A 12,093-nucleotide genomic window follows, 5' to 3' on the forward strand; every position below is an offset into this window, starting at 1 on the left:
GCAGGTGAGCGAGGATTCGGCGAATGTGGGATGACAAACAGACAGGGACACAAGCGAGTGTGGTATCTGAATGCAAATTGTCAAATTGAGCATCAGACTATACAGAAGAAAGTAGGGAAGTTACACAAAACAGAGGAATGCAAACCTGGAAGGGCTGGCAGGAACCAACTGGGATAACATTCAATGTTAACAGCTGGGAATCAAAAACAGCTCCACCTAAAGTCAGCTTAAAGTCAGTAGCCAGGGGCAAGGGCTTCATGCCCTTGTCGTAGTTCCTATAGTCCACCTTCCCCCTAGGCCATTGTAAATACTTGTGTATGGGATTAACTCAGCTATCTATAGTTCTAAGTATCTACTCTGGTTCCTCTTTAGATCACAAACTTCCTTCTTCCTAGAGAATGGTAAATTCCTATGTAGGGCAGTGACTTAGCTGCCTAGACCCAGGATCAGCTCAAGGACTGACTGCCTAGGAAGTAACATGGCTATGTATTAAGGGAAAGCACATGGATCTGTTTTCCAACTAAAGCATGGACATTGGAGCATTCGTTATATAAAATCCACCATTCCAGGAGACTGAGTTTCCTTGAACTTTTTGCTTTGGGACAGTGCCCAGGTTTTTGGGGCCTGTTGTGCTTGTCACTACTGGAAAGAATGTAGCATTTTGGGAAGCATTATTAATCTTTAACATTTGTACTTTATTAACATCATTTAAAATTACAAGATCATATACAAATTGTTCTAGAAGAGAAAGCTAGAAGTACACCGAAGGGATTTAGAGAAATTATAAACTCAGTTGATTTCCTCTTGAATAAAAATTACTCTGAAGAAGGTCAAAACCGTTAAGGCCATGAGGGCACATAATCCATGTAACTGTAGCTGAATATGAAAAGCATATTCTCACTTTTATACCTTGGAAGGAAAATATTCTGTGAATTTAGATGAAATGTTAATTATATACATTTTGAAATTATACACAGATACACAATCAAATTACATACATAAAAAGACAGGAATTACAAGTGTGGTTCATATTTGTTATCAGAAATCTAGTCAGTATAAAAACAAAAGGAAAAATTAATAAGAATCTTAACACTACATGTGACTTTTTAAAGTACATGCACATACATTTTAAATGAATTTTCATATAGTTTTGCATTTTTTCCCTTCTTCTTCTCTTTCTCCTTCTCCTTCTTCATTCTTCTTTCTCCTTTCTTCTTTTTTTTTGAGTTATAATTTTGCTGTACAATTCTAGCTGGACTGAACATCATATGTAGAACAGTCTTGGATTGAACTGGTGACCCTTCAGCTTCTGCCTCAAAGTGCTGTGTTCTATAAGTGCACAGCCTGTATTATGCTGTTTTCCATATTAACTTATAGACTCTGTTATGTCTTATAAAATTCTTTTTTTTTTTTTTTTTTTTTTTGGTTTTTTGAGACAGGGTTTCTCTGTATAGACCTGGCTGTCCTGGAACTCACTTTGTAGACCAGGCTGGCCTNCCTGGCTGTCCTGGAACTCACTTTGTAGACCAGGCTGGCCTCGAACTCAAAAATCCGCCTGCCTCTGCCTCCCGAGTGCTGGGATTAAAGGCGTGCACCACCACGCCCGGCGTCTTATAAAATTCTTAACTTTACTTTCCTATCTATAATACTGCATTTATCTTAACTTCTAGTTTTTATTATTATAAAAAATTATGCCACTGAAATACTTAGATACATGCTAATATTTATAGTGAATTACTTTTTCCCTTTTTTATTATTTTCTTTATTTAAATTTCAAATGTTATCCCCTTTCCTAGTTATTAAATTACTTTATTAAGAACTTTCTAGAAGTAAGCCAGGCATGGTGGTGCACGCCTTTAATCCCAGCACTTGGGAGGCAGAGGCAGGCGAATTTCTGAGTTCAAGGCCAGCCTGGTCTACAAAGTGAGTTCCAGGACAGCCAGGGTTCCACAGAGAAACCCTGTCTCAAACAAACAAACAAACAAACAAACAAACTAAAAAGAACTTTCTAGAAGTAAAATTATAATTCAAATGCTAAAGTATAAACTTGAGATTATTAAAAAATGTCTATTCTAATAACACCTAATGTATCAATCACCTATTATATATATAATATATAATATATGTGCACACATATACATAAGTGTATATATATATATATATATATATATAAATTAAATTTCTAACAGAAATAGTAGTTCTAGTCACCAGTTATATAAATGAACAAAATAGAATGCCTTTTATTATTATATAATTTTAAATGTCATTCCTGATCTTTGTGTTAGGTCAGCATAAACAAGATGCTCTCCTTAGTTACATACAAGTTTGAGTGTATCAGAGTCTAGGAAAGTTTGGTTTAGTGCAATAATGTAGGAGTTTGCAGCTTGCCTACAAATGTCAGTTCTTTAGCGCACTCGTAGGCAGTGTTAACTGACCTCTCTCTCGTTGCCTCTCTCCTGAAGCTGTAATTAAGTAATATGATAAGAGAAGCATAAGGAGATGGGTTTATTCTGCCTGTATCAGGAACTTAACGACTGGTCATCTTACATCCGCCAGAAAGCAGAGAATGTGGATACGTGCTAGTCTTTTCCTCCTTTTCTCAGGGCTTGCCCAGAGAATGGCTCACCTATCCTTAAGATGGGGCTTCCTTCCTCTTTTATGTTAGTTATCAAGATCCTCCTGACAGGCATGCCTAGAAAGGTCATTTCTCAGGTGATTCCTGATTCATTCAAGTTGATATTTTTCTTTAACCATCACAATTACACCCCCATTTTCTTCCACCTTTGGACATATTTGCTTTTATGTTCACTCCTCATTAGGTCACGACATTGCTGATTCCTCAGGACACACATTATTTGTCTATTTTTGAGGTGATTGACATACTATATATTTTCAAATAGAAAACACGTGATGCATAACTCTTGTTTGCATGTTTATTTTCAAATCTGTTGATTAATTTTTGTTAAAGCTATGTGTAGTTAATTTTCTCCTGTGGCTGCTTATTATTCTAGGACTTACCCACAAAAGAACCATTAATGTGTTTGATGAGAAAAGCTGAATGAGCCAATCAAGCTTATTCTTCCTGAATCCTATTTAGTCCACTGACAGCATTTCCCTATAGTGATTCTTTAAATTTTCAGTTTCTTCATTTGTAATAGAACTTGTTTGATTCTGAACAGTTTTAAATATGCTTACAGTATTTAGCTAGTTGCTTGATAGGCTGTTAGGCTAAATACTTCTCATTCTTTTTCTCTATGTGAGAAAGACTCAGAATTCTTTTTTTTTTTCCTATAGGAACTTTATTGATTCTACTGATAACTTTTTGTTTATTTAATTATATTGTCTGTGATTGATATATTATTGCAAAATTATTTTATATTAATCTTTTTGAAATTTTACAAATGTCAATTTTACTTTCCCATTTAAGAATTGAAGAATTTTAGAATAATAGTATGTATTTCATATCCCCCTTTATAAAAGTTGAGAAATATTTTATGTATTACATTGTTGGTTTCTTTTGCTTCTTCCTTTCCATTCTCTTCCCTTCCTTCCCTCAACCATGTCCTCTTCCCCTTTCCTCCCTCCCACTCTCTCCTTCCTTCCCTCCCCCTCTCTTTCCTTCCCTCTCTCCCTCCCTCCCTCCTTCTTTCTTCCCTTCTTCCTTCCTCCCTTCTTCCTCCTTTTAAAGTTTGAGACAGTGTATCACTATGCAGCCCTTACTGGTCTGGAAATGTTATTTTTCCAGACTAGACTACAACTAACAGACATGTTTGCTTGTGCCTTTCCATTGGGTACTAGGATTAAAGGCATGCCCTCCTCCTCCTCCTCCTCCTCCTCCTCCTCTTCCTCCCCCTCCCCCTCCCCTCCTCCTCCTCCTCCTCCTCCTCCTCCTTCTTTTTCTTGTGTAGTCATTTTTTATTGGAAATTTTATTTACATTTAAAATGTTATCCTCTTTCCTGATTCACTCCCCCCCAGCAATCCCCTATCCCATCCCCCCTCCTCCTGCTTCTATGAGGGTGTGCCCCTCCCCACCCTTGCATTCCCCTACACTGGGGCATCAAGCTTTCAAAGGACCAAAAGCCTCTTCTCCCTTTGAAGCCCGACAAGGCCATCCTCTGCTACATATACAGCTGGAGCCATGGGTCCTTCCATGTCTACTCCTTGGTTGGTGGTTTAGACCCTGGGAGCTCTATTTAGTTGATATTGTTGCTCTTCCTATGGGGTTGCAAACCCCTCCAGCTCCTTCAGTCCTTTCTCTAACTCTTCCATTGGGGACCCCACACTCAGTGCTAAGGTTGGCTGCTGGCATCTGCTTCTGTATTTGTCAGGCTCTGGAAGAGCCTCTCAGGAGACAGCTAAATCAGGCTCTTGTCAGCAAGTACTTCTTGGCATCCACAATAGTGTCTGAGTTTGGTGACTATATGGGATGGATCCCCAGGTAGGGCAGTTTCTGGATGGCCTTTCCTTCAGTCTCTGCTCTTCTTTCAATTTTTATTTTTGGACTTTAATGTTTTAATGCTTTATTCTTAAAACATTTATGTTCTAGATGCATTGCATGAAAAGCATGTCCTAAAGATCGTAGTACAAGGAGTAGTGGAAAGTGACATTAGACATTCATAGGCTGTTGTGTACAGTTTTAGATTCCTCATTTGTATGAAGCCTTAACTGTTACAAATCACCATTTGTAATCACCATTCCACATAAACTACTTAGGTCTATAGCATAGACAACCAGAGCAGTAAAGGAACAGAGTGATTGCAGGCTGCAGAATGTTTTCCTGGGGTAATGGCCAAGGTTTAAACTATAGAAAATGAGATTTTCACAGCTTTCCAGTGCAGTAATTACTCCTGAAATCTCTAAATGGTTTATTGTATGTTTCGTATATTTTACATCATTAAAAATGTCACCTATCTACAGACATATTCTATAGTTATGTTTACTGTATAAGCTCACGGGTGAACATAGGTTTAAAATGGTTTTAGAAATCTGATAGCTGCTTATTTCAGGTTGTTTTAGATAATGGAAAACTGTTTACTGTAATGAATTTATTATTTTGAAAATAATCTTTTTAAAGTAGAGCATTTTATGAGGTAAAATATCTTTTCAAAAAATATCCTTTTCTTGGTGTATTTTATTTAAAACACTGTAGAGATGTGAGCTGGGAAAATGAAATCTGCAAAGCTCCTCATCTTCTAAGGGAGTTTCACACTCCTGACTTACTAACGCTTTCTCCAATGCAGATTTATGCAGACAGACTTTTTTTAAAATATAACTTTCCATATCGGAACACTTCCTCTTTGGGACAAAACTCAGATTTGGTACTTAATTTTTGGAGAGAGACTGCTGTGATGGTTGTTTTCCTTCGGATTTTAGATTTGTTTCTTATCATGGGTGACCAACAGTCTGCTGTGAAGGTTGTTTTCCTTTGGATTTTAGATTGGTTTCTTATCATGCCTGTCTAGTGATCCTGAATCTGGGATAAGCTTGCCCAGTACAAATTACCAGTTTTAGTGACAGTGGGAATGACAGAAGGAAACCCTTGGCTATGTGTGACAAAAGTGAAGAGGCGATGGAATCTGTTGAAGGGGAGCAGAATGAAATGTTCTGAATCCATTCTCAGACCCAGACATGTGCTCTGGATTTTATACTTGACCTATCATTGATATCTATGAATTAGGTTATTATGGTTTTTTTTCTTATAAATGGTTTTAAAGTAAAAGCTTGAAAATTCAGAAGAGAAATGTGATGTTTTTTCTGATAATCATGTTTTACTTCCTGTGTATTTTATACCAGTCTTTGAGCATTTAAAGCATTTGGTTCACCTACCCCTTTTTCATGTATTTTCTCCCCTTGCATATTGGGAATTAGAACAGTGACTTCCCACAGTTGTTGGGAATATCATGCAGTAATGATCACGCCATAAACGATCAGGAAAAATAAAGAACTCTAAGTAAAAAGCAATGACCAAGGCAGTGTTGTTAGTTGACATGATTGGGAGTTAACAGTATCTCAAGCAACGCATCCCACCATGGGTCCAGTGCCCTCCTTCCACCATACTTAACTGTTCTTAATCTATCTAGGCTTCTGTTTCAGTAGGTTTCATATACATACATTTATACAATTGTGGATCAATTTTTAATAAATAAATTGAACAGCTATAGATTTTATGTTATAATTATTTCTTAAATACCAATACCCCAACATCTTGTAACATTTACATTATATTTCATATTGTAACTAATCTAGAGATGATTGAAAGCATTTGAGATCCTGTATGTTTTGTGCATATACTGTGCCATTTTATATAAAGGGTTTGAACATTGATGGGTGGTATTTATAGGTCTGCTGGGACCGAGCACCCATGGATATCATGGGCTGTAGTATGTGGAAGGGTAAAGTTTTACATTTCTTGTTTTGGTGGTTATCCTTTAGTCACTGTTGAAAGTTATATTATTCTATGCTCTTTCTTGTACATTCAGTCTTAATTCCTATCATATTAACTGTGTTTTAAGAATATGATTAAATAAATTGTAAAACTTTTAGAATATTTTGAATAGTTTTTGTTTATGTTAGCACTTGGAAATATTTATTTTTATAGTGAATTACTTAATTTAAATATATTGTCATAGAAAAGTCATATTTAAGGGATAGTTTTATGTGTTTATTTTTACTTTTGGTCTTTTAGTTCCAGCATATTGTCCTCTTTGGTTTTGTTTTATTGCTTTTTTCTTTAATTTTGCTTACCAGAGCCAAAGCCTTAGTAGAAGAACAACGCCTTTTGTTCCTAGGGTTCAGGTAAAGGCTTTGTCTGCCTGATAGAGACTAAAGTTGTGTTTTATCCCTTATTTGTATGTTTGGAAAATGCGTAGTAGGAACACTTTTTTTGGTATGTTGCTCCAAACCATACTTTGACTTACAAATCATTTTATAAGGCAGCTTGTAAAATTCTGCATGGAGATTAGAATGTTGAATACAAATTTAAAGAGACAATTATTGTTCGTTATTTTGTAAGTAAATGAAGTACTCAAATGTATAGGTTTCAAATGAGGTCACAACTCATTTACTGAAATAGCTAATTTTAAACCCTAGATATTTTCTTTTATTACACAAATGTTGCTGTCTCTTTAAATCATTCATTATACCACATCACATCCACAATCTCTTGCATTTTCCAAGTACTGACTCCTTGAGATTGGCAAATATATTTGTACCTTATTTAATATACAATTTTTTTGCATTTACTATGTAAGAATCCCACTTTTGGAGTTTGGAAGAACAAAAATCATAATCCAAATAGTATATATATTATTTTGTTTGTATTCTATCGTTGCTTTTGCTTTTTTATACATACTACTTGGGTACAAGTTGTTTGCCTCTTTTCATTAGGATATTGTTTATATGGTCTAGTATGCAAATATAGTTATCTTAAAAGTAGTATTATTCCTTCCCTGCTTTGGTGCATGTTTTTAAATGAATTGTTGGCTTTGAATAATATTTTTCACTAACTAAAATATTAATTCTATATATTAAATTATTAATATCATATAATATAAAATATTGATGTTTGATGCTAGACTTTCGTTGTGAACATTTTAAATTGGATACAGAGTAAGGACACAAAGAAAGGATAGTCATATTAAACAATTAAAATGATACAAATATTTTTATTAAATTATTTGAACTAAGGCTTGTCATTTGATAGAATTATGAGTTATATTTGGGGTAATAAATAGTTATGCCTTAAGTATTTTTAAAACACAGGTTTAAGAATATGATAAATAACATAGATCATAGAATATTCTTTGGGTTGGATATCTATTAAAAACTTCAATGTACTCCTATATAAAATTCAAAATTAGGTCTGTTATTAAATACCAATTTCAAGACAACTTTCTAAAAATTCCAATTTTGATCAGATGTTGTAAGATTGGTTCTTATTTAATAGTGTTAATACTAATATGTTTGGATGATTAATTTAGGCAATGGCATACTGATGCAGCAGTATGAAAACAATGATACTAATGTCTGTTTATTGAGGAGATAATAGTGTTACATCATTGCACTTGGTTTTGCAGGGAAATCTGAAGAATAAAACATTAAACCTGTTGCCATTATTGACGTGGAGAATTTCTAAATTAATCTGGGTTTGATCACAGGTTTTAGAAGCTATAACGCTTGTCTACATTTCCTTCATCCCATGAACAATCACACATTTGAATTTCCTTATTTTTCTCTCTTATCTTTTGTCAAAAGAATAGTTTATTCTCTGTGTTTTCTAATCCTTATCTATAACTTTAACTCTAATATTGCTAAGCAAGCAAATTTAAATTTTTTCCTTTCAAGCTTTTGAGGTAGTCCCCAGCCCCTATTCAGTTTCTGGTCCCTTGATTTCTTCTTAGAGACAGGGTTTTGCTCTGTGGCCCAAGTAGCTTCAAATTCATTATTAACCCAGATTAGCCTAGGTCTGTAGCTTGGTCACATTTCTCTTCCTTTGCTCTTCCCAGTGCTGGTGTTTCAAGTATGAATCACTATGTTTAGCCATGAGACCTCTTTTTCTTTGGGCTGGGGCGTGGCCCTTGAACCTTTGGATTAAAGTTCTGATTCTTAAAATTCTAAAAATCTCAGTATAATTCGTAGGTAAAAAGCTAGTCTAGAAGTTTATAACTTTATAATAAGCCAAATAATAGCAAGCTGTCAGATATTTATTAAACACAGCTTCAGAAAATATTGTTGAAGTCTAATTTTGAACTTCTTCTCTAGTAAAAAATACTATTTATACAGTAGGATAAAACCATTTTAAAATTTGAACCAATGAAACATGAAAACTAGTAATAATTACTTTTATAATTTGGATATCTCTTATTCTTATTCTTGTAAGAGACTTCATTTCTTTTAGCCCCAACAAGGCAAGAACAGCAATAACTGTATATACCCTTTTAATTTGTTGGTCTACCTCTTCTGACTCAACAGTTAGTCAGCCTCTGATGTTCTAGAATACATACATAGAAACCCAGAAAACCATCACGGAATTGGAACTGAACTGCCATACTTCATGTATAAATAAATTTGTGAATCTGAAGCTACAAATATTTAGCTTCAGTCCTTAGCTAGTTGTAATGATACTAAATGTTAGGTATCGCATGGATCTTTAATAGATCCTGATTGAGAGGATACTCACTGAGCTAGGGGGGAAGGTCTGAAGTTGCAGGAGGTGATAACTGTTAAAAGAATTTAGGAGTAAGTAGGAGGATGTAAAGTGCTAATCCCTGATTATGATATAGCAACATTACACACATTTTTAATTTAAAATTATGAAGTAAGAGTTTATTATTTTAAGGATGCCATGTGTTTCTTCACTGAAGAAGGAACTATGTCTCTAAAAAATTTTAAAGGTAAATTTATTATAGTTTTAGATACAAACTAAGAGAACCTATTAAAGCTTCTAGTAAGCCTTCTTATGTCATCTGAAATCTTTCTTGGATGGAGACACAAACATTTGCTTGAAAATTCCCTCTGAATACCATTTACTTGTTACTTTTTACACACTGCATTTAGAACATGTACTTTCAAAGCAAAGGTAAACAAAAAAGCTAGGGATTTCTAAATGAAAATGGATGTAGAGAAATCATTATGTACAAATTGTGTAATGCAATAGTATAATTATGAATGTTCACTAATAACTTATCACATAAGCATAATAAAAACCCAAGTGATTTGTCAATGAAACCGAGACATTAGAATCAATTAATTTATTCATTGAAGTTATTATAGTATATCCTTTTATTTTAACAAATCACAGTATACTGGGGAAAATGTTCTCTCTCTTAATATTAATATTAGAGGATGGTATAAAGATTGGAAATGCATGTCCTGATAGTAAATTTTGAGCTGATAAGTTAATATTTTTGCTTTCAGATAAAACTCTGGTTTGACAAGGTCGGTCACCAGTTGATAGTCACAATTTTGGGAGCAAAGGATCTCCCTTCCAGGGAAGATGGGAGGCCAAGGAATCCTTATGTGAAAATTTACTTCCTTCCAGATAGAAGGTAAGGATATAAACTAAGACATATGTGCTCTTTAAAGTAAATGAGAAAGCAAAGGCTGTTTTGGTTTGTATCATTCACTGTTTTATGTCAGCAATTATATACTTGTGAAATTTATAAATATAATCATGCCAATGTATCACAAATGACAGTATGTATTTGAGGTTAGTTTAAAACTTTGCATTTACTATATATATGATTTTATTTAATGATTTAGTTTCAACACTTACATATTGCATTTCTCAAGTAATATATACCAAAATTATTAAAATTTATTTTTAAATAAAAATTTTATGTAGATTGTTTAATAAACAAAGCTGGAACAGAATGTAAAGTCTTTCATATTCTTCTTCACTTTCTACCTCATGATCTTATTGATTTTGTTGTTTGTTTGCTTGTTTTTTGTTATAACTACATTACATAAAATTAACAGATATGTTTTGTTTTTAATCACCTTTATTGTCCAACTACCACTGGACCCAAAATGACCTTCTTCAAGGACTGTATTTTGATTTTTGTCATGAATTATTTTTGTTCTACACAGATTTTTTTTTAAGGTCTTTAGGACTGGAGAAATATTTCCACAAAAGTAATCCATCTTAATTTCAGGCATATCAGAATAAGGGGACCCCAGCAAGCATGGTGAAAGTGAAGGAGGGGGCGGTACCTCCAGTTCCTGTCTCTGCTTTCCTGGGCTTTCTTTCTCACTTCTCAGTCATTTTTCTCGGGTAGGAAGTTGCTCTGCACACATCTTCAGTTTGTTTGCACACCTTTGTTCCATAATTATTTTAAGAAGAAAATTCCTCAAAGTTGAGTTGTATGTATACTTGTTAGGAATAAGTTCAGGATGAGAGAGAGGGGGAGAGAGAGAGAGAGAGAGAGAGAGAGAGAGAGAGAGAGAGAGAGAGAGAGAGAGAGAGAGAGAGAGAGAGAGAGAGATCACTGCTTCAATTTTAATGTTTTGAAAAGGCAGATTTAACTCTTGATCAAAAGAACTCTGAAGAGGGAACATACTGAGACAAGAAGTAAACTCGGGTTTTAATCCAATTCTTTTTTTCTTTCTTTCTTTTTTTCTTTTTTCTTTTGGTTTTTGAGACAGGGTTTCTCTGTATAGCCCTGGAACTCACTTTGTAGACCAGGCTGGTCTCGAACTCAGAAATCTGCCTGCCTTTGCCTCCTGAGCGCTGGGATTAAAGGCGTGCACCACCACGCCCAGCTTAATCCAATTCTTGTAGTGACCACGTCTTTCCCCAATGGCTGGGTGGGATCTCACTCTTTTATTCAGTTGGCTAATCTGAAAGGAACTGGCTCATTGGAAAGGAGCCTGAAAGGGGACCATTACTCCTAACAGAAAAGAATCATTGCTCCAAGCCATGAATTCCTAGAATGAAGCTGGACCTGTGAGTAAACAGATATCAATTAGTGTAGTGGTTAGAACAATTATATGACAGTTTTACAAGATGGGAAGGCTAAAAAGATTTGAGTTCCCTGCCCTAAAGTCAAGGTTTATAATGTTTGCGTATCATCTGAGCAATCTAGCAGAGACAAAGGAAGCAGAGCATTCACGATTGTATTTTACTTGATACATTTTAAACTACAAACAGTAAAACAAACACTCCGGAATACATTCATGTCACAAGACTTAGTTATCAGAAGTTCCTTACCATATAATTTTGTTATGAAGTTAACTTGAAAAAACTCTGACAATGTAGACTATCTTTTTTGTTGAGAGATACATTTTGAAATATAAGAAAGAAAAAATATTATCCATAATTGGAGTGGCCAGATAGAACCTAAATTTTGGCTGAACGATAGCTATTGCAGCCAAATTATCATAGTACCCTGGCAGTTACATTATTTGAGTCCTTAGTACAGAGAGTTTTATTGCTGAACCAACCCTGGGGGATGAACTGACATAAACCACATCAAATTTTGCCTTTTTACTATGCCTTTGTTTTCGAGTTACTTGGGTGTCACCAATTGATATGGTAAATTAAATTTATATATATATATATATATATATATATATATATATATATATATATATAT

At 34.5% G+C, this 12,093-nt stretch overlaps 1 protein-coding gene across 49 annotated transcripts in view; it reads left to right on the forward strand.

Annotated features, from left to right (window-relative positions):
• The window catches only part of Rims2 (regulating synaptic membrane exocytosis 2), a 498,312-nt gene that overhangs the window by 268,765 nt on the left and 217,454 nt on the right, over positions 1-12,093 (forward strand). For 26 of the 49 annotated variants that reach the window (XM_029547788.1, XM_029547771.1, XM_029547802.1 and 23 more), the window contains one exon: positions 9,917-10,047. In XM_029547788.1, the coding sequence (XP_029403648.1) occupies positions 9,917-10,047 (131 nt within the window). Of the gene's footprint in view, positions 1-6,748; positions 6,797-9,916; positions 10,048-12,093 lie in introns of all 49 variants that reach the window. The other 23 variants (XM_029547766.1, XM_029547754.1, XM_029547763.1 and 20 more) reach the window with 1 other exon arrangement.

This window comes from Mus pahari, chromosome 17, assembly GCF_900095145.1.
Source record: "Mus pahari chromosome 17, PAHARI_EIJ_v1.1, whole genome shotgun sequence".
In the NCBI taxonomy this organism is placed as follows: domain Eukaryota; kingdom Metazoa; phylum Chordata; class Mammalia; order Rodentia; family Muridae; genus Mus; species Mus pahari.